The sequence below is a fragment of the Lolium perenne genome, chromosome 4 (assembly GCF_019359855.2).
Source record: "Lolium perenne isolate Kyuss_39 chromosome 4, Kyuss_2.0, whole genome shotgun sequence".
NCBI classification, from domain to species: domain Eukaryota; kingdom Viridiplantae; phylum Streptophyta; class Magnoliopsida; order Poales; family Poaceae; genus Lolium; species Lolium perenne.
The window spans coordinates 349,830,961-349,852,951 of record NC_067247.2 but is presented as its reverse complement, the minus strand read 5'-3'; the positions used below and the strand labels follow the sequence as shown (position 1 = coordinate 349,852,951).

General features: G+C 47.7%; 3 protein-coding genes and 1 long non-coding RNA gene across 4 annotated transcripts; all 4 read right to left on the bottom strand.

Annotated features, from left to right (window-relative positions):
* Positions 1 to 150: 150 nt before the first annotated feature.
* LOC127301353 (uncharacterized) lies at positions 151 to 1,443 on the bottom strand. The gene has a single exon (XM_051331575.2). It carries the CDS (start codon positions 1,338 to 1,340, stop codon positions 321 to 323), a length of 1,020 nt encoding a protein of 339 aa, XP_051187535.2. The 5' UTR covers positions 1,341 to 1,443; the 3' UTR covers positions 151 to 320.
* Positions 1,444 to 8,440: 6,997 nt separating this feature from the next.
* LOC127301351 (small ribosomal subunit protein uS2y) lies at positions 8,441 to 10,578 on the bottom strand. Its single transcript, XM_051331573.2, has 5 exons — positions 10,332 to 10,578; positions 9,887 to 10,149; positions 9,588 to 9,785; positions 9,300 to 9,483; positions 8,441 to 8,913 (listed from the first exon to the last, which is right to left on the bottom strand). The coding sequence occupies exons 1-5, from the start codon at positions 10,474 to 10,476 to the stop codon at positions 8,783 to 8,785; spliced, it is 921 nt and encodes a 306-aa protein (XP_051187533.1). The 5' UTR covers positions 10,477 to 10,578; the 3' UTR covers positions 8,441 to 8,782.
* Positions 10,579 to 11,005: 427 nt separating this feature from the next.
* On the bottom strand, positions 11,006 to 14,468 carry LOC127301350 (eukaryotic translation initiation factor 3 subunit K). Its single transcript, XM_051331572.2, has 8 exons — positions 14,235 to 14,468; positions 13,568 to 13,624; positions 13,433 to 13,483; positions 13,280 to 13,342; positions 12,596 to 12,646; positions 12,433 to 12,499; positions 11,627 to 11,709; positions 11,006 to 11,475 (listed from the first exon to the last, which is right to left on the bottom strand). Exons 1-8 carry the CDS (start codon positions 14,340 to 14,342, stop codon positions 11,275 to 11,277), a joined length of 681 nt encoding a protein of 226 aa, XP_051187532.1. The 5' UTR covers positions 14,343 to 14,468; the 3' UTR covers positions 11,006 to 11,274.
* Positions 14,469 to 18,564: 4,096 nt separating this feature from the next.
* LOC127298130 (uncharacterized) lies at positions 18,565 to 19,988 on the bottom strand. The gene is made up of 3 exons (XR_007849628.2): positions 19,781 to 19,988; positions 19,553 to 19,603; positions 18,565 to 18,850 (listed from the first exon to the last, which is right to left on the bottom strand). It is a non-coding gene; the product is annotated as an uncharacterized lncRNA (long non-coding RNA).
* Positions 19,989 to 21,991: the final 2,003 nt, after the last annotated feature.

Below are 21,991 nucleotides of genomic sequence, written 5' to 3'. Positions count from 1 at the left end.
AAAATTTCTTCGCTTTAATTGAGTTGGAAGGTAATGGCTCCCAGAGTAAGTTGATTTCTGGCTTGTGGTGGAATAGTTTGGTAACAACACAAACAGTGATCATTGGAATTATTGAGAACCGTCTCTCAAGGGCAAAGTTTTCATCTCTTAATAAGAGTCATCAGATGTTCTCTTTATCTAAATGTAAATTGTGAGCTAGATTTGTTGATTTGAAAGACGATCTCCCAAGCGGAAAGTTTCATCTCCCGGGAGAGGGAAGTTTTGAAAACAACACAAAGTCGCAGGCAGTAATGATAGGATCCACAACATATATATCCACCTTAGTGGTTGCCGTTGGATGCTCCGGCGGTCCTGGCGGCCGTGACGGCCATGAGGACGGAGTATAACAGCTGCCCTGACTGCTGCTCCACCTCCTCCCTCACCATCTGCCGCATCGCTGCCATGACCCCCGCATCTGAGGCCTCATCGTCACCCATGCCCGCTGCAGCTGGTGCCTTGGCCTCCACTGACGGTGCTCCGTTTCTGCCCACGGGTTGCTGGGGCAGGCTAAGGCTCAGCGTCAGCGACACCATTGTTGGGTCATCGTCGTCGGTAGCTCCTCCGGCGTTAGTCTGCTGGCCTGCCGGTGCCGGTGGCGGGTCGTCCTTGGCAGTGTCTTTGTCCACGTCCACCACCACGACCTGTTCCTGCATCCTTTTTCGCGCCGTGGCTCTCCCGGCGACAGAGGAGGACGAGGCGCCCGCAGCACGCGCGGCGGCGGCAGCCATGGCCCTGGCGCGGCGCTGGCACCTGCGGAAGTTGGAGTTCCAGTGGTTCTTGACGGAGTTGTCGGTGCGGCCGGGGATGAGGCGCGCGATGGCGGCCCACTTGTTGCCGAGGCGCGCGTGGGCGGCGACGATGAGCGCGTCCTCTTCGGGGGTGAAGGGGCGGTGGCGCACGTCCGGGCTGAGCTGGTTGCACCACCGCAGCCGGCAGGACTTGCCCGTGCGCCCGGGGACGCCCGCGCTGATGAGGCTCCACCGCCCCGCCCCGTGCTCCCGGACCAGGGCCGCCAGCAGCGCGTCCTCGTCGGGGCTCCACGACCCCGTCTTGATCGGCGCCGGTGGCCTGTCGTTGCCGACGCAGGCGATGGCTGGAATCATCGATCGGACGGAGGTGTAGCTCAATCCTGTGTGCTGATGAAGTGATGATGGTGAGGTAGACGGCACCGTCGTGGCTCTGGCTATATAGCGTCTCTGTGTCACTCGTGTGAGTGAGTGTGTGTGCACCGCAGGGTGATGATGCGTGGTGTCCGTGCGTGTGTTACTACATGGCTTTGTTTTTGCTGTTGGCAAAGACATGGTTTGTTGTTGGAGATGTTTGTCTGCATTGCAGGAAGCTGGGGTGTGGGGACGTGGATGGCTAGAAAGCCGAGCGTCCGTTTCTTTGAACGCGCCGCGACAAGCACAGGTACACGCGACGGGCGACGTGCGGACGTCGGTACGTGTACATACATGCATGCGGCCGACGGTGCGTGTGTCACACGGCTGAAACGTATGTACGTTTCATCTTCATTAATGTAACATCTTTTAGATATATTTAATTTAAGAAGGACTAGATACAGACTAAAATGAGCGAACCTACGTGCTAAGAATTAGTTTGGTTGCTCGTGAACCCGTTTCCTGGCTCCAGTGAGCCAAAAATCGCTCCTTTGGTTGCCTGATGGGGACCCTAATTAGATCCGAAGCAGAGTCATCATGGTCCCGTAACATAGAATAGCCTGCAGCAGTACTCCGCGATTATTCCACCATTTCCTGAACAACATGAAGTTGAACAGTAGCTTTACACTGACAATCCTTCGCCCAGCGCTAACCACAACCAATCCAGAGAACCTTCGCGCGCCGATAAGCCTTCAGTCTATCATAAGAAGAAGAAACTAACACTTACTTGAAACTAACACTTAGACACTTGAGTAACCAATCAAATCGTTTCGTGTTCTAGGTTATCACGAACCTTAAAACAAGTTTGGGATAGTGTCGCGAGTAAAGGCAAAATCGAACGTTTTCACTTGGATAGGCGTTGGAGGGTACAAAAGAGAGGAACATGCGCGCGGGGAGCAAGCAGGGTGACGGCGGCAGCCAAAGAATTGGCTCCGCGGTTTGTCGTGAAACGTAACCTCACCGTCGTCTTACTCGGTCACCACTAGTAGAGAACAAATTCATCCTCACTTCCCTCTTCGGCTGCTCCGAATTTGCAGATCTTCGACACCAGCTCCATCACCATCTAGTCTTCGGCACGGATAGCAGCGGGGATCGCAGATCTGCGGCACCGACTTTCCCTCCCTGTCTTCATCACCCTTTTCCCATGTCGTCTATGTCTGCCTCGTTAATTCCATCTTATGGCCGATTATGCAGTTACTTATGCAACATCGATTTAATTAGGACAAAAGGTAGAAGCTTTTCGCTAAGGTAACTGCTCTCGTAGCTATGATTCATTGTTAGATGCTATTGATCCACCAAGAGAGATTCATGGCAATTACATGCCCTTCATCCCATATGTTCTGATGTTTGAACGTGATAGAGGGAGGTTTACAAATCTGCACTACATCTACAACAACGTTGTAGAGGCTATCAGCATGCTTCGGATGAAAATATCCCCTTTGAACCACAATGTGAACACATTAAGGGATATGTGGTTGCTTAAAGATTGCGTCCACACCTATATCAAAGAAAAAATGGAAATGTTCTTTCATATTCTTGGACATAATCGGAGATTTTGTGTGATTCACAACACATGGAGGAGATCAACTCAGACAATATCCCCGTATTTCAAGCAAGTCATATATGTTGACTTCTCCCCCCCCCCCCCCCCCCCACCACCCCAATTATGTTGGATAAATTGACTACTAGCCTAGAAATGAGTCCTGCGAGGAAAGCACTACACTAGCCAAAATATACGTGCGGTTGTTGATTTGGATGGGAAGTATCAGCCCATGATGCAACCATTCTTGCTGATAGCTTGGCTAAACTAGATGGCCTCGATATCTTTGATGGTAAGTTCTACCAACCTGATGTCGGATATGCCTGTCCCCTTACTGGTGTGGAAACCGAGGTTCGGTTTTGAAAAAGTAGCAGCCCCTTTGCTCCGCGGTGGCATCTGGCAAAAGCCATCCGGTTGTCGGTGCCTAGGGTCAAATGATGTGGCTCTTCAGCGCTAAGAATCCCAACGGATCTTAGGGCATCTCCATCGGCTCCGAAGCAAATGGATGTAAAGTGATTGTTTCCGTCTGTGCGGATAAGAAATGGGGAAATCCCCTAGTATTCTTCCACCCTTTAGGATAACAAGGTACCATATCAATGAGTTCTATACAAGGTACTATCCCATGGATGCCAAGTTACTTTTTAATCTCAGACACTCAAACCTTAGAGTCACGATCGAGATGGTATTCGATGTCCTTGCTCAGAAGGCATTCCATCCTTTCCCCACCCAAGCTATGCTAGTTCTGCATGTTGCACAACTAGATCTTAGGGTGGAGTATATTGGTGAGTTCCTACCGCATGAGAATGACGTGACACCTAACGACATTGATGTTGGTGATGGTGTTGCTGCCAATGGTAGTCGGGCTTGGAAGAACAAGAGGGACCAATGGGCTAACAACATGTGGATTAACAAGAGGAAGAGATGAAGAAGATAATCGTGCTGACACGTTCTATGAACTATCCATATTCATTTATATAAGGTAAGAGCATCTCCAGCCGCGTCCCCCAAAGCGTCCCCCAAGCCGCGCCGGATTGAGCGTTTGGGGGACGTGTTTTGTTCGTGTCGCGTTTGGGGGACGTCGCTCCCCAGCCGCGTCCCCCAAACGCCGCCCCCAATCAGAAATTCAAATTGTTGCATTCAAAAGAGATCGTTCCCGCTGAATCGTCCCGATCAGAGTAGCGGCGATCAAAGTACTGGGCGCGCGATCATATTAGAGACCATAGTGCATGCTAAATTAGAAGAAGGGGTTGGCCAACGGCGACGTATCCTGAGTCGATGCAGGCCCGTCGATCACGATGACCTCATCGCGATTTGCCTTGTGCATGCTCCGTCTGCTCCGCCGCCGTCGCATAGGCCGATGCAGGTGTAGCAGTCGAAGACGCGTCAGCCGGCTCTTGCTCTGCGGTTGCTGCCGCTGCCGCTTCCTGGGCCGCCGCGTCGGCCGCAGCGTCGGCCGCCGCCATTTTGGCTTCGATGTCGTCGAGGATCTGGCCTTTCAAGAACTTGTGCGCCGCCCGCGTCCGGGGAGACATTCCCTCTGTCGACGCTCTCAGCAGGGACATGTCGTCCCTGCGTTTCTTGAGCTCCAACTTCTTCTCTTGCCTCTTGAGCAGCTCCGCCCACCTTTCGTCGGCCTTTTTGTCGCGCGAGAGAAAGGTCGAGGAGATGTCCGCGAGGCATTTTGTGATCGACGCCTGCGTCTTCTCACACGACGCGGCGTCGGCCAAGGTGGCCTTGGCAGCCTTGTTTCCAGTAGGACGCCCTGCCGATGTTGCCAGCGGCGCGTCCAGATCAATGGCATCCTTCCCTTTGGACAGTGACAGGCGCGTCAACCGCCATTTCTCGTTCACTTTGAGCTTGCTACAGCAATGTGATACGCGTACAGCACGCGTCCGTTGGGAACCCCAAGAGGAAGGTGTGATGCGTATAGCAGCAAGTTTTCCCTCAGTAAGAAACCAAGGTTTATCGAACCAGTAGGAGCCAAGAAGCACGTTGAAGGTTGATGGCGGCGGAGTGTAGTACGGCGCAACACCAGGGATTCCGGCGCCAACGTGGAACCTGCACAACACAATCAAATTACTTTGCCCCAACATGACAGTGAGGTTGTCAATCTCACCGGCTTGCTGTAACAAAGGATTAGATGTATAGTGTGGATGATGATGTTTGCAGAAAACAGTAGAACGAGTATTGCAGTAGATTGTATTCGATGTAAAGAATGGACCGGGGTCCACAGTTCACTAGTGGTGTCTCTCCAATAAGAAATAGCATGTTGGGTGAACAAATTACAGTTGGGCAATTGATAAATAAAGATGGCATGACAATGCACATACATGTTATGATGAGTAGTGTGAAATTCAATTGGGCATTACGACAAAGTACATAGACCGCTATCCAGCATGCATCTATGCCTAAAAAGTCCACCTTCGGGTTAGCGTCCGCACCCCTTCCAGTATTAAGTTGCAAACAACAAACAATTGCATTAAGTATGGTGCGTAATGTAATCAACACAAATATCCTTAGACATAGCATTGATGTTTTATCCCTAGTGGCAACAGCACATCCACAACCTTAGAACTTTCTCACACCGTCCTGCATTTAATGGAGGCATGAACCCACTATCGAGCATAAATACTCCCTCTTGGAGTTACAAGTAACGACTTGGCCAGAGCCTCTACTAATAACGGAGAGCATGCAAGATCATAAACAGCACATAGATGATAGATTGATAATCAACATAACATAGCATTCCATATTCATCGGATCCCAACAAACGCAACATGCAGCATTACAAATAGATGATCTTGATCATGATAGGCAGCTCACAAGATCGAACAATGATAGCATAATGAGGAGAAGACAACCATCTAGCTACTGCTATGGACCCATAGTCCAGGGGTGAACTACTCACACATCACTCCGGAGGCGACCATGGCGGTGAAGAGTCCTCCGGGAGATGATTCCCCTCTCCGGCAGGGTGCCAGAGGCGATCTCCTGAATCCCCCGAGATGGGATTGGCGGCGGCGGCGTCTCTGGAAGGTTTTCCGTATCGTGGCTCTCGGTACTGGGATATTCTCGACGAAGGCTATATGTAGGCGGAAGGGTAGGTCGGGGGGCGTCACGAGGGGCCCACATGCTAGGGCCGCGCGGCCCAAGCCTTGGCCGCGCCGCCCTGTTGTGGCGTCGCCTCGTCGCCCCACTTCGTTTCCCTTTCGGTCTTCTGGAAGCTTCGTGGAAAAATAAGACCCTGGGCGTTGATTTCGTCCAATTCCGAGAATATTTCCTTACTAGGATTTCTGAAACCAAAAACAGCAGAAAACAGCAACTGGCTCTTCGGCATCTTGTCAATAGGTTAGTGCCGGAAAATGCATAAATATGACATAAAGTATGTATAAAACATGTGTGTGTCATCATAAAACAAGCATGGAACATAAGAAATTATCGATACGCTGGAGACGTATCACAATGCATCAACGCAAACGACTTATGCCCATCCGAACTCCTCCGGTAAACCTCCATGGCCCTATCAAACTAGCCAAAGGAAGCGGAATCATTTCATCGAACACAATGTAGGTGCTACAGATTATGGAAGAAAGAGTCGTACCATTTGGGAGACGTCGGCGCCGCTGTCAGCTCTCATCACTAAGTCGTGATGGTATCCATGGAAGGAGTTCACCGACGCCTGGATGATGGCCCATCGCGTCGATATTGCCTTTTGGCTCCTCTTCATTGTCACTTTATTGTAGTCGCTGTTGATGAGCTTGCGCTCATCGAACTCGGCATTGATCCTCGCTCAATACTTCCCGTATTTTTGTTTGGCGCCGATGATGGAGTCATGGCTCACCGTCGCCCACGACTCGCACAGACAAAGATCCTCCAAAACCGTCCACTTGGGACCTCGTGTGCCCGATGCCTTCTTCTTCTTCTTTTTCTTCTTCACGTCGTCTGTGTCCACCTCCACGAGATCATCGTCACCGGCACCCTCCTCGTCCTCTTCCTTGCCGCCCTCTTCGTCCTCATAGTCGTCCTCGTCCTCCACCTCCTCCTCTTCATCGTCCTCCTCGTCCTCACCCCCGCCCTCTTCCTCAGCACCCTCAGCACCGGCGCCGTCGAATTCGAGCGGCCCCCTGCGGCCAGTGAAAGGGTCGCACTCCGCACCGGGTCCTGGCTCGCGCTGCTCGTATGCCGGGGAGTAGAGGTTGTTGGGGTTGAAGCCGCCATGCGGCAACGCATCCTGGTAGTGGGGCGACAAGTTAGGCGTCACGCACCCGGGAGTGCCGGAGGGGCCGTCGTTGTAGAAGGCGGATGACGACGGAGAGAACACTACCGGAACATACACTGGCACGTTCGTACTATACGGGCTCGCGTTGGTGGCGGCGAGACACCCGGCCATTATGTGCTGGTGCTGGCGCGCCGCCAGAGCCTTCTTCTCCAGCTCCGCCGCCCTCCGTCCTTTCCGCTCCGCCGTCGCCATCTTCCGGCGCAGACAGTTTTGATGCCATTGATCATCGGTCCATCCTTCCGGCTTCTTCTTCGGAGTCGGCGCCTTCCGCGGCTTCGCGAACGGCGCTTTCGCCCCTTTCCTCGCATTGCCCGGCGGCTTCTTGGCCGCTTGCTTGGCCATCTTTTTGGGGGCTGTCAGCGGCGCCATGAAATGGGGAGAGGGTAGCGGCGGCGGGTGGACGGCGGGAGGGAGAAACAAATCGGCGGGATAGGAGAAATGAATCGGCAGCGGGATATGTGTTAGGAGGCCAGAAATGCGCGGCGGGAGGGGCGGGATTTGGCGGGAGTGGGAGACGATTTTTCACTGAGCCACTGACGCGTCAAGCCCGTCTCGATTCGCCTCGCTTCCCTCCGTTCCTTTCTATAGTGCTTATAGATTTTTGGCATTTATTTCAAAATACAAGGTTGTAGCTTAGTTTTTTTCAATTACCCTCTCCCCGTACAGCTCCTAAATTTGTTATGGTAAGTTTGTAAGATATGGATTTCCCAAATTTTACGTGATGTCAAATCGTACAGCTAGGGGTTTTGTGTAGAAAAATCTAGCGCTAATTTCCGTGCCAAAAAACTATAGACACTATAGAATAAAACAGAGGGATAAACAAACGTTATTGTTAGCGTGATAAGATCAGATGTAGAAGAGGTTCCCACAACATAAGATCAGATGTAGAAGAGGTTCCCACAACATCAGATGTAGAAGAGGTTACCATATCATCAGAAGTAGGTACGCAACCAAACAATCTGCATTTGCATATTTCCAGCTATAATCCAACTTTGCTAGCAGCCAAACAAAATACATAATCGGATGTGGAAGATTTGGCCCAATAAATATAGCTCCATAGAAATATCAAATATGTAGTCTATAGCCCGCAAAAGGAGAGCCAGAAATGAGCCCAGCCCACACCAATTCTGCCGACAACAACAAAGCTCTGAAGGATCTTCATTTCTTGGCTTCTGCCCATGTTGTACTCTTGCAGCAATGACCGCACTGCCGTTATGCCCACCAGCAACTCTAATGTCCTGAGACATTCTAGAGCTCGTCCCTTGGAAATGGAATGGGGGCATAGCAATAAGGAAACGGATGCTACGTACAACATTTTCAAGAAAAGCAGAGCAGAAGATCCCAGGAGAGACAAAACAATTGAAAGCAGAAAAGCAGAGCAGAAGATCCCAGAAGAGACAAAACAATTGAAAGGTGTATAGGTGAAAATAAAGATAATCCTGTCAGGGATTTGATAAACCAAACAGTAAGTCAGCATATATAAGAGTCAACACACTGCATGGCATCATATATTATGACAGCTACGAAATTGAAGGACCAACAGGTTCAAAGCTAGGTAACTTATCACACACCTCTCAAACTCCCCCTCATTGCAATTCGTTGACAGTACTGACAGACCATGTTCATCTAGAAAATCCTAAAACATGTTTGTTCATAGAGTAGATAGATGCAGTAGACCACGCCTGATATTTGATATTATCCATTCATGCCTCACAAAATTTGAACTTTCAGCTGCAAAGACGGTCTCGAAGTAACGTCCTAGCCTTACTCCCAGCCTTGAGGAGCGGGTTGCGCTGCTGCGTCCCAGCCAGTAGCAGCCACAGGGGGAGGAGCAACACCTTCTGGAGCAACAGGTGCCCCAGCTTGATCCCATCCATCGCCGCCAGCAGCTGGAGCTGTTATTAAGCAGAAATGAACAGAGATGAGATCAACTGAAGTTGCACAACAAATACATTAAATGGTTTGAAATAGGACTACATGTCAACTAATATAATTTCAAATCAGACATTAGAAACATGTATTATAGGCGATGTTAGTTGAGACAAGAAATTGTTTACAAATGAAACATTTAAGTAGAAAAGCCGAGAGCACCTACTAAAGGTCTGAACATTTTGTGTTCAATAGCTACTGTATTGCACAACACAGATACATAAGCAATGTTGGAAACAATTGGCACTATAGTTCTCATCAGAATACAGAAATGGCAAGACTCACAGCACCTAAGAAAGTTAAGGCCTGCACTAGAAGGCAATGAACTTTTATCAAGGAGAGGAGTGCAAACCTTCAGCAACAGGCCAGTCACCACCAGCAACAGGCGGGGGTGCAGCCACATCAGAGGTCCATTGGTCACCGCCCCATTGACCAGCTGCTGCGTAATCAGTGATGGCAGCATACTCTGGGGCTCCAGCAACTTCCTCCTCCTGCTCCTTGGCTTCCTCAGGGTCCCTGTAGAAGAACAGATCAACCTGCACACGGAAAACATCATATAACAGTATAAGCATGCAAATAGTACAAGACTATATCAACAAGCAACACAATCCAAAACAAGGATTTGATTAAGACAGCGTACCATGACGTCCCACTTGCGCCCAGGCAGGATAGTGCCCCTCATCTGCAGAACCATCCTGGCCAAGAGCCAGAACAGGCAGCCAATGCTGTTCCTCCCCTTGTTGTTTGCTGGGATGCCGATATCAACATACCGCATGGGAGAGTCGGTGTCACAGAAGGCGATGGTGGGGATGTTTCCCAGAGCAGACTCCTTGATTGGCTGCACGTGATTCAGAAGCACCGGATCAGCAACAGTGAATCATCTAATAGTACGTACAACAAAAGTGGAGAACTATTTTTTGGCATGGCAGTCGTCCATACCTGGTGGTCGGTCCTTGGGTCGGTGAGGATGAGCAGGCGGGGCTCGCTGAAGGAGGTCTGCATCTGGTTGGTGAAGGTACCGGGGGTATGCCTTCCCGCGATGGCGTTGGCGCCGGTGTACTGCGCGAACTTGAGGACGGCGCGCTGGCCGTAGGGGCGCGCGGACTGGACGATGATGTCCTGCGGGTTCTCGATGGCGACGATGACCCTCGCCGCGAGCTGGAGCTTCTCCCATGTCTTGCCAAGGTTGATGATGTAGATGCCTAGGGATGCATTCAACAGTTTATAGTATCAAAGAACAGAAGCAGTATGAAGTGCACCCACAAGTAGCACGATCCGAAGCAGATCGACGCTAACCAGAGCAAAGCTGCTACTGTGCGCAGATCTGTGAGGACAAGGTAACCTAGGCGAATAAAATCGGAAGCTGGCTGGCAGGAAGGCGTACCGTCGGTGCGGCGCTTGTAGACGTAGCGCTCCATCTGGAAGTTGCAGTTCTTGGTGCCCAGGTGGGCGTCGGCGGCGAGCAACATCTGCGTGTCCTGCTCCCGCTGGGAGAGCTCCGCCGGGGCCTGTCCAGCCGCGGCCGCCATGGTTGATGGGGACTCTAGAGCGTCTGGGTGGCGCCGGGAGGGAGAGGGTTCAGCTGTGTGGGAGCGGCGGCGCGAAGGGGAGAAGGGGATGGAAGAGGAGGGGTCTTATCTGTGGCGGCGCCTCTAAACCCTAATCGGCTTTTGTAGTGAGGTGGTGATGCTAGTTGGGCCTCCTCTATTGTGTGGGCCGGCCCAACTAATTTAGATGTGGCATATCTTTCGTTCTTTTGCTCTGAATTTGTTTCTGTTCTTCACAATTGCTTTTGGGTTATGTACAAAAAAATTTGGATGTAACTTCTTTGGAGAGATTGAATTATTATTTTGAGTGTGATTTGGAGAGAGTGATGAGGCTATGACTTATGAGCATGACTTCAAAACTAACGTAATAGGCTTTGTACAACAATGGAAAGAAGAGGTGGATCAAGAAATTAACATGCCAATGTGAAATAAATATGGATGAAATATCAATTGAACACAATCCACTTGCGTGCAATACGAGCAGGGCACTTCTCTCGAAGACAAATTGTGGTGATGCGCAAAATTTTGCACTAATGAAATTTCAGGCAATTGTAACATGTCGACAGGAATGCATTAGGAAACATCACTTGGTACTCATTTAGCTAACACAGGCGCACCCCACAATCTGGAAACGTAAAAACGCGCTACACCACAGAAGAGAAAATACAATTGCCAAGACTAGCTTTCTTCATTCGCTCATGTTCTAGAAAACTCTCAGGAGGTCTGTGTGCAACCAAGACCACAGAAGTGCTCAATGTCAATTCGGTCATGGTTGTTCAATCAGCTCAAGACAGGGAATATGCGAGTGATGTGCTCGAACGGAACGGTGTCAGCTGCGTTCTTCTTGAGTTCGGGGTGATTGAACTCGTTGCGTGGAAGGACAATCAGTTGAGAGCGTCCACCCTTCTCAATTACCCATCCTGAGTTTGCAGCATGATACTCCATAAACTTGTCCAGTGCAAGACCTTCAATGTTGATAGCCTGAAAATAAACCAAATTAGATAAATAGCATGATTTGGCTGATGGTGATTGCTTTTGGTTGGTATGTAATGTATAGAGAATAGGTCGCCTAATATAATGCTTAAATTGCCATGAGCTCATAAAGAAATACTATGGATACATATTATTGTACCTCTGCTAGAACTGGCCTAGGAACTTTCTGGTATGTTAAGGAGAGCACATGAATAGCATAGCCTTGGATTGCCTGCTCAAAACCTTCAAAAGAAACTCATTATGTCAGTCAAACTTCATCTTCAGATACAAGAGAAGAACTCATATCAATTGGCAAAAGATACCATGGAACTGACCACAGGTAGGGAAAGCGCAGTAGCAGTTGTCAATTAGGATTTTTAAAAATCTAGTCAACAAGAAACACTTATTTTGTTTGACATGCTTATGCCTTATAAATGCACAATAAAAACAAAAAGGGTAACAAAAAAGGGTTGTGCAGAAGTAAGCTTCTTTAGCAGATACAGTAAAGCAAAAAATCTCTACTGCAAAGTCTGTTGACGAAATTGGAAGGAAAACACTGAGGCCTTGTTTACTTCTAGGGTATTTATGGGGATGGGAGGGGATTATTTCATATCCCGGAAAATCCCCACTAGTCCGTTTACTTCTCCGGTTTTGAACGACATAATCCCGAGATATCCCCTCCCATCCCGACATTTTTTACCTAAAAAAAAAACTCTCCATCATACTAGTGTATTTTTGGGGAAGGGTATTTGAGGGAATTGGGTGAACAACAAATCCCCACCCATCCCCATACCCATTGGGAAGAAAAATACGAGAGAAGTAAACAAGGCCTGAAATGGTTCAGAACTATTCAAGGAATCCTATGTGGGTATTAACATGCACGTGAACTCGTAGTACAACTGCTAGCAACCGGTTCACTTAACAGCATAGAGCCAACTAAGCTTCAATGTCACGAGAAGCATATACCTGGAACAACTTCCAATATGTTACGGTTCTTTGATGCCTCGTCCCAAAACTGGCGGAACCTACCAGTCTGTAAGCAGATAACTTGAGGTTAGCGATCAATACTCAATACACGCTAGTTCATAGACATCTATAGATTGGTCGATTAGTCAGACCATGCACGTACCTCTAGGTAGTGAGAAAGGACTATCAGGGTCTTGAACTGCTCCTCCATTTGCTAAAATAAAAAAAGCATACAAGTCAACTCCACATAATGGCAGCTCATTTCAGGAGATCCAACAAAAATGCTACTCCCTCCAATTTATATTACTTGACTCTAATATGGATGTATCTAGAACTAAAATGTGTCTAGATCCATTCATATTAGAGCCAATTAATATGAATCGGAGGAAGTATTAACAAATGCGCAACTAAAAAGACGCAGTATAGATATCTCACATCTTACACATCTGCAAGACTAATTAGACTTGTGTGAAATTTCAATATTTCAGTAATCAGAAGGAATAGTTCAGATAAAAATGCACATTACTTTGCATGATGTCCTTGATGTGCAAATGAGCACATATTGAACATAAAGATGCTGGTTCCATCACCTATTAGCCTACGGCAAGTTACAACATTTGCATCTCCAGGTCTACATGTCTTACATATGTTTCAAGGTCAATGTAACAATCAGCTTTGATGACAAATAGGTCACTGAACATTCACAGCTAAATCAACATCTGTCTTAATTCTGGACTCTTCTAAGTTGCATGTTCAATAGCATTTGGTTGAGAAACATAAATATGTAGATGACGAGAAAAGATCAATTCCAGTTGAAGACGTAAAGCAGCATATATATTTCTCATACCACATGTTCAGGAATCAAGAATAGGCATAAGCTGAAGTCCGGGGCAGGCATTGCCATGAGAGCCTGTCAATAAACAACAAGCTAAGCAGATGAGAACGAAGCAACAGAAGGTGTTACTCAAAAAATTGGTGCACCCTTTAGTTGTTCGCTGACCTTAATCAATATGCGCGCTACAATTTGTACGCTCAACCTTTCTGGCTCAAACTGCAACAGGGAAGCAAACATTAAGCATAGCTATATCTCAGCGGTAAACCGGATAACAATGGTTCATATGCATATGTGATTTACCTGGTAAAGACGTAGAAGGCTGAGATTTGCATCCAAGTTGTATGCTTGTGAAGAAACCTAGTAAAAACATGATATAACCTGTGTTAATTTAAGAGGATCAAACCATGTCATAACTCACACTGTGACAACAAGTATGTATGCATGCTTATGCTAAATACATAGATCCTAAATTCAAGTTTTGTTAAACTTTTTCTGTAAAGTTCACAAGCTGAACCTCTACTGTACCAGTAGACCCAGTGTGCTATATATAGATATTATCTGTATAAAAGCTTATGTTTGCCACTTCATGACCACAGACACAATAATCTTAACTGAAAGTCCATTTATCAATCTAATCATCATTGTACGAACACATGATTGATGTTTGAGAGAGGCGTACTCAACCTCTTGAGGACAGCAAAGGCAAATTTAACCTGCCTATTCTAATATCATCGAAACAAAACTTATTGACGCAAAGACGAACAATAGCGCTAAATTTCTAGCATCCGCGTATTGCTACGACTTGCTTCCGCGCCGCACAAATCAGCACACCACCAACGAACCGATTTCCCCGCTGTTCCGTCGTAACCACGGGACAGGGCTACCGACTAGCACCAAGCCTGCGGACTGAGCCTTTCGCGAGGAAGGAAACGAACAGGGGTAAACGCGCCCCGGGGCTAGGGTTTACCTGCTCGTTGACAAAGACCTCGAGGTCGTTGAGGATGTCGGGGTTGTAGGGGTTGGCGGCCACGATCTCCTCCACCGTGAAGGTCTCCGCCGGCTGGTCGTTCGTCATGGTCGGCGGTGTCGGGAACCCTAACGCTGGCTGCGTAGATCCAGGAAGCTACGAGTGTGGCGGCGCTGAGGAGGGGGGAGGTGGTGGATGGAAAGGGTTTCCGGGTTAGCGTGACTTTTGTCTGTTTAGTCCCTCGATTATCTGGGTACTACTACTGCCACGCTGCGAAATATTATGTCCGGTCAATGCGTTCGCGTACTCTGGAGATGCAGATACTACATATGTGCCCCTAGCATCACTTTATCCATTTTTTAGGGGTACCCTTGGGGTTTCTCACCCCTGTTGGCTCCCTGTTTTTCATCTATACCTACTAATAAAGGAAGGAAGGTTTCTCCCCTAAATTTTCGTCCGTTTTTTAATACCCATGCTTTTCGATCATAATTACAACTAATACCATCGCTTAAGTTACGTAAAGGTTTGGTTGACGGGAGGCAGCTCGACCAACTCCAGAAGTCCAGATCGTGCGCAGCTGGGCCATGTGGCATATGCGTTGATAGGCCTGCTTCCCGCGAGCCACACGAATGGGCTTTCCAGAATCAATGAAGCAACATGCAAATTTCTTCTCATGAAGTCCGTCCCCCAATCCAAAACCCACATGATACCCTGAATATTTTGGGCCAAATTAATCCCACATCGCTAAGTTAAATCGAGACCAGCTGGTTTATATACGTACATTTTCTTTAATCAGCAAGCCTCCTCCAAGAACAACAAGCCGCAACATCATTGTTTGGTCCAAGATGTGTAATCCCGAGGAAGAAAGACAAGAGCGCAGAGGGATGGACGTAGATTCCGGCGGCGGCGGGGGACGGGAACTGAACGGAAAAAGGACCAGCTGAGGACGGCTGAGATTAAGAGAGGGCGCTTGGGGGTGGAGGAAAGAGGAGCTCTCAGTGCTAGCCTAGCGGAGGAAGGAGCAGCTGCTGAAGGGCCAAGAATAGAGGGCGCTCGGGGGCGGAGGAAGAACGAGTAGTGGAGATGAGGGAGGCAGTAATGCAGGGGAAGAAGAAAATGATGTTTGCTTCATCCGTCCATGGCCTGCTGAATTTTATATGGATGTCAAGCGACTTGCTGAAGTTTAGTACTCCTACTAATTGCTGAATTTTGCTACCCTTTCTCTGAATTTTATTACTGGTTTGCTGGATTGTACCATAAACTGCAGACGCGGAACCCATTGCTGAGATTTGATGTTGCTGTTGTTGTGCTTCCTGCACATATATTGCGTATAAGGATGGATGAGCAACTCAATGGATTGGGTAAAGTCGAATCAGTGATATATAGGAGAAGAAGATTTTTCTTGCTCTCTTTTCAGAAGAGAGGGATGTACAGATAGTATAGATGGGTTTGTAATTTACTCCTACACACTTGGTCTGTTGGCAAAAAAGCATACGTTGAACAAATAAAGTGAGATTTTTTTAGATAAAATACTGTTTATGATTTTGAATTGTTTTGGCCAGGATAAATAATTAGGTAAATAATAAAATAGCATATAATCACTAAAGATTTGAAAGTGAAATAAAATTAAATTATAAATTGAGAGTTGTAAAAATAAAGAGGGTAAAACACATTACTTTAAAAGAATCCACATACTAATTTGGTGGACGCAAATTACATTGCAATAAACTAAATATAATCTATGAAAGATGTTGAAGCCACATAGTTTAGAACCTGAGTAACAAAATTTATTTCATAAAACTATATAAGGGCACAAATAAACATATTTTTTACAATAAATATAGGTGTAATAAAAGTATAATTATTTCATGGTCTAAAAAATATTTAACAAATATTAATCTGCTATAAAGCACATGGTAGACCATTTTTAAGAAAAATTTACCCTCCCACCAAATTAGATATTACACGGGATTTGCACCGAACCGTTTCGGTCTTATTTTCTTCGATCGTTCCCGATCGATCGGCACGTCTAGACTGGCCCAGTTAACAATGATCGTTGACCGATGCCCGCGCTTAGTGATCGGTTCCGCATTGAAACCGATCAGCGAGAGAAAGCCGTGTTCATAAATCGATCGATCGGTGCTATAAAGAAAAAAAAGAGGTTTGGATCGATACATCAGGTCGCGTCCGCCTCTGGCCAACGTCGTCATCGCATGAAGTTCTTTCCTTTGGTGACACCTCCGCCTTTACATGTACTATGTACATGGACGTGATGTACACGGAGAACACCAAGCGCACAATAGGAAGTATTCATGATTCTTCCTTGTTGGTCCATTTTTTATTGCCCCTGATCTTGGTCTAAATTACATTGCCTGCCACCGCCAAGTAGAATAACGATTCGTTTTGTTCTGTCCGTTGAACGATCCTATGGTCGCAGCCTCACACTAAACGCGCTCATTAGCAACAGACGGAGTGACCAGGCCGGTCTTCTCTCTCCCTTATCCCTTCGCTCCAGGCGATAAGGCAGGCGACCAGGGAGGTTCCTGTTCCTCGCTCCGCCGCGGCCAAGTCCGGCGGTTCCCTCGCCCTCCGCCGGCCGCTCCGGCGGCGGGAGGGTGGGGGAACCCTGTGGCTTTGGTCTCGGCGTGTAGATAGTAGGAGGAGTGTGTCGGGCGCCGCGGCTCGGATGGGGACGACGGCGGCGCGTCGGCGAATAAGGTGGCCTCGATTCTCCTCTTCTCGGTGCTCTTCCTTGGGAGGGCGGCGAGGAATCGATGGTCCTTTGGTGTCTAGCTGTGGTCGGCGAGGCGGCGGCGGCGACCACGGTTTGGACTTTTGTCCTCCGGCTTCATCCCTGCCACGGCGACGCCCGCTCCATCGTCTCCGTGAAGCTTGTGAGGTGGGCTCCAGGAGCTCTGGGAGCCTGGGCGAGGTCGGCGGCTGTTGCTGTGGGAGGAGGTCTACAGGGGAGGGATCTGGTTTCCTTCGGCGAGATGTGCTCGCCTGGCCAGATCCGGGGTGGATGGAGCTCGGGGTGAGTCCCCGGCTGTTGGTCGTTCTGCGTCAAGATCCATCTCCACGGAGATGGTGGCTACTGCGGCTCGTTTTTGCCTTCGGGCATGGAGCTCATCCTGCTCCTAGGGTTTGCCACTTGGGCGCTGTTCTTCTCCGCCGTCTCTGCCGGCGTTGGAGGACTTTGGTCTCCGGTGGAAACGAGGAAGATGGCGGATCTACAGCGATAGCTTCTGTATCCTCGCTGTTCTTTTCTTCTTGTATTTGTAATCGTACCTGTACTGTTTTCCTACTTGGTTAAATACAAGTTCTACGCTTTCAAAAAAAAAAAAAAAACGCGCTCATCATATTCACCCGTGGCCTAGCACTCATTGGCCCGGCCCAGTTAACAGATCGCTGAAGGAAAAAAAATATGAAGAGAAGAGGCCACGCCTCCGAGGAGTGCGACGCGAACACCATGGTGGAGACTTCCTTCGATTGTACGACTTCCTTTGTCCACACACCAACGCCGCAAAACCGTGTGAGAAAAGGCTTTCTGGGTAGTACTGAATTTGGGAGATCATGACTGTGGCGGAAAAGAGATCGATCGAAACTCGAGAATCCACACCAGCCCGACTCAGCCTCTTCTTGCCTGATCTGATTCTTCAAATACTGGGGAGATCGATCCAAGTATAGGAACGAAATTTGAGGTTGCAAGTTTTTAGACAAGCTAGCGATTCAATTCGACGGGACACCATGGTGGACGGAAGCAATGCCGACATGGTTGGAGATGCCCGCCGGGCCACGGCCGCGCAGCCCGAATAGGGTTCTTGGATATGAACGCCACCGTTCTTCCGTGCGCCAGACAATCACCTTCCACTCTGCTCGTTACACCAATGCGGCCGATGCCGCGTAGGCGGCGACCAGCTGATGAGAATCGCGGTGGCCACGTAGTGCACACTACCAGAAACCAGTATTTTCCCCACGGCTAAGAACCTACAGGAAATTAGCGAAAACCGTCAGGATAATTGTTCCTGTCAGCTGACCCACAGGAAAACACCGCCAGGACTAATCTGACAGGGAAATTCTTATTGCCTGACGGTTGGCTGACAGGAACTGTTTTCCTGGCGGCTATTCCTGTCAGTTGCTCCCAGGAAAATGCCAGCATCAGGTTTACCAAGTTGTTGTTTTCTACGTCAGTTAACCGACAGGGAAAGGCCTGACCGGCTCGCTACAAGAAAATGCTGCTGTACCACGGTACCATCACGGATAATATGCATGGCGCTAGACTGCTCTCAGAAAACTAATCTGAGTATAATCCACATCATATACAAAATCATTCAGTCAGTACATATTTAGCTAACGATCCAATTCATATTCAAATACACACATTCAGAATCAGTCTATAAATAAGATTATAACAATCAACACGTTCCAACAATGATAATTGGCATATACAGACTTGCCCAAGTGCAGGTACATATATTCATTACGGGTACACTGAAGAGATCCTCCTCCGGAAGCACAATTTCTCTCACCATTGTTCTACCTACAATGTTACCATGGCCGAAGAGATCGTCCATAGCAGCAGCATCCAAGCTAACATGGGATGGATATGTGTTCCCCTACAAAGTCATGTGCACGTAAATGAGACCATGTGAGAACATCTTTCAAAATGAAACAACACAAGATATTTACAAAAAGAAATTGTCAATAATGTACAACCCTTGCACTTGTAAACATGAAAAAGCATCACTATCTACAGAGTACTTGATGCAACTATCCATTTTCTGGAGTGTTGTAAGAATAATTGAAAATACAAACTTATTTTCCAACTTAGAAACCTTCTTTTTGCAATGAGCTTGTATCATTATCATAGTTTACCTTACCAGGCTGCACCAACAGATTAACTATATAAATTTGTATATAGCTTTTAAGGACCAGCGTTATATAAAATTTACAAACTTACTCTCACAGCAAGATCATCCAGAAAACTTCGTTGCGCAAGACATTTCAGATGTTCTGTATATATAACTACATAGCAGAAGCCATGTATATAAAAACAATGCAGTTTAGAACCTGTTTGGCAGCAAAAGTTTTTTAACAGTGAAATAACAAGCCATGTGTAGTATATGCAATGCTCTTTAGAGCCAAATTCAGGAACAGTTTCTTATTCAAAAAGATGGCAATATGTAAGGATAAAAAGAAAGCACGCTATCTTTTATATAAACACACATTCTTTCTTATGAAGAAATTCAAATAATTGCATTTCAATAACTATATGTAGCAATAAGCAGGATATAATGAAAGATGAATTAGAAAGAAACCTTCTCAGGTTTCTTGGACATTCCACCATATGTCATCATGATGTCTCCGGCCTGAAGAGAATGGTACAATTACAAAATAGTGACACCTTAATAAGACGATGAAGCATCTCCTCCATCACAGTTAAATACTAACAAAGAACCCTAACATGATAGAGACCAAAATAGGACTGGCATAAGAAATACAACACAAATACATGTTAGCCAGGAAAGTATGTTCTAGAGTAGTACCAGTAAGCTATTGACATTCTTCACATTTAGCAGTCTTTTTGAGAACACATCATCTGCACCAGCTTTATAAGATTATTCGTTGCTTTTCTGACGAGGCCTACAAAACTTGTTTTTTGAAACTTAGTTACAGGCCTACAACATTTCAGTTACACATGGAAGCAAATAATTAACATGAGAAAGATATGGTAATTTGAAAGTAGATCAGGTACCTAACAACTATGCAAACTATATAGCCATGACACTATTGAGTCTCCCAATGGCATGCTAATAACGCACCTATAGTAGCACCTAAATCTACAATCTACAAGATAGAACAAAGCTGTTTCTTGCATGGTGAAAACTAAATAAAACAATGCACTAAAAATGCAAAAGGCCCTCATTTTGTCACATTTATGAGTAATAATTTCCCCAACGACCATGGCTGATACTTACCACACCAAAATGAAACTGCTGCTGCTACCTCCCGAGTGATTTCACGTATCTGCATATGTAATGATATATCAATAGCAATAGAAAACTTCCTCACAAAAAGATAATACGGAAGCTGAAACACTTATTCTGGACAAAAGGGAGAGGAGTTGGGCGGTGGATTTCGGAGAAGGGAGCTGGGCGGAGCTCGCTGACGTAGATGGGAACTAGGCGGCCGGCGCGATTGGATCTGGTTGCGCACGGTCGTGGATGGATCCGGTGGCCAGCGGCCGCATCTGGATCTGGAGGTCGAAGGAGAGGGAGGCTGGCGGCACAGGAGGGCGGCGACAATGGTGAGGAAGTGGGAGGAGGGCGGCGGCGGTGCGTGGAGAAGAGGATAGAATGGGGAAATTTTCTAGGGCTGTCTCTAATCTTATCTGTAGATGAAAAATGTCGCGCGAAGTTTCCAGTGTGGCGCCGGGATGAAAAATTTCGGCGCGAACTTGCGTGTCGTGTGCATCTGATGGCGGGTGGGCTCTAAATTTTTTCCTGTGAGCTGACTAGGACACAGGAAAACGTGTTATCCTGATATCTACTTCGGGCCTCACAGGAAAATTCATAGCTGAGAGGAAAAAGACGGTTTCTGGTAGTGGCATGAGAACGCCGATGAAAACATCCTCGGGTGTTACCTCTCCGGTACTCTGGCTACATAGAATAACATCAAGCTCGCGGTCCGTGCTGGTGCCGGGTGCCAGCAGGCAACAAGGCCACTGCCCAGAAGCTTAAACCAAAGCCGATGTGGATCTTACATGAAAGAAATCACCGCTACAAGGTCAATCATCTTCTCCACGTATTGGAGCTACATGTCCCGCACCAGCCGCCCCTAGAAGTTGATTGCCAACCAGTCCATCTTGCCCCACGGTACGATCTGCAGAAATAGGGCCCCCTAAGACGATAAAAGTATTGATTTCTCAAATTCAGTTTTCGCGACCAGATCGATCAGTCCTACACTCGCGGAAGATGGCGAACCTCTGCACGCCATTGAACCGATTGGCCTGGACGTATGGCCTCATAGCGACACTAGACTTCTCGCCGCCACGCCGGCAGAGACGACATCAAGCAGCAGATCTCCTTGCCATGGCCATCCACAATAGTCAACGAGCTATGATGAACAGCGAGGTCTCGTCGCCACGTCGAACACGACACAACCGCGGACGACGGCGGGAACCCGGCAAAATCATATACTTCGGTGGGCATGGTGCTCAGCCTCAGTCGTAGAAAGCAATGGCGGCCGATACAGGGAGGCAGAAAGCGCTTCGGCCATGGTCCATTGGCGGCACAGCGACCTGGCCGTCGTCAAGGGGGGTTGCCTACTTCTCCATAGAATCATGTTTACACGGCCATGAACAAGAAACACACTTGTCGTCGAGTTTGACCTCGAGACTGGAGAATGGCTGCATGGTTACACGACCATGAACTAGAAGCGTTGATGGAAAAACAGGCGGACAGCGATCCGCGGGCATGGTGCTGGCAGATCGAACCAAGCGTCTAGGATAGCCGGCCGCTGCTTCCGTGGAGGTGTGCAACATGTATGCTCCATTGATATTCAACGGCAGGCCAAGAAGCGTGATGGCTACTAGCTAGGTCAAAGAGACAGATCGGGAAGACGGGCGTTGATGGAGGCAGGACATTTCAATTAATTAATTTTGTGGTAATCAATTGAATTTTTTTTCAAGATCCTGAACAATGTATACGGGCCGGACTACATAGCATGCAGGAAGGAATAGGTCGGTACCTTCAATT

What these genes read in the sequence shown, in the direction of transcription:
- LOC127301353 (XM_051331575.2), bottom strand. Translation starts at nt 1,340, where the DNA reads ATGTCTTTGCCAACAGCAAAAACAAAGCCATGTAGTAACACACGCACG.
- LOC127301351 (XM_051331573.2), bottom strand. Translation starts at nt 10,476, where the DNA reads ATGGCGGCCGCGGCTGGACAGGCCCCGGCGGAGCTCTCCCAGCGGGAG. An exon ending in CTACAAGCGCCGCACCGACG is followed by an intron (nt 10,150 to 10,331) that starts GTACGCCTTCCT and finishes ATGCATCCCTAG; the next exon opens with GCATCTACATCATCAACCTT. An exon ending in ACCCAAGGACCGACCACCAG is followed by an intron (nt 9,786 to 9,886) that starts GTATGGACGACT and finishes AATCACGTGCAG; the next exon opens with CCAATCAAGGAGTCTGCTCT.
- LOC127301350 (XM_051331572.2), bottom strand. Translation starts at nt 14,342, where the DNA reads ATGACGAACGACCAGCCGGCGGAGACCTTCACGGTGGAGGAGATCGTG. An exon ending in TAGCGCGCATATTGATTAAG is followed by an intron (nt 13,343 to 13,432) that starts GTCAGCGAACAA and finishes GTTTATTGACAG; the next exon opens with GCTCTCATGGCAATGCCTGC. An exon ending in CATATTGGAAGTTGTTCCAG is followed by an intron (nt 11,710 to 12,432) that starts GTATATGCTTCT and finishes TTTCTTTTGAAG; the next exon opens with GTTTTGAGCAGGCAATCCAA.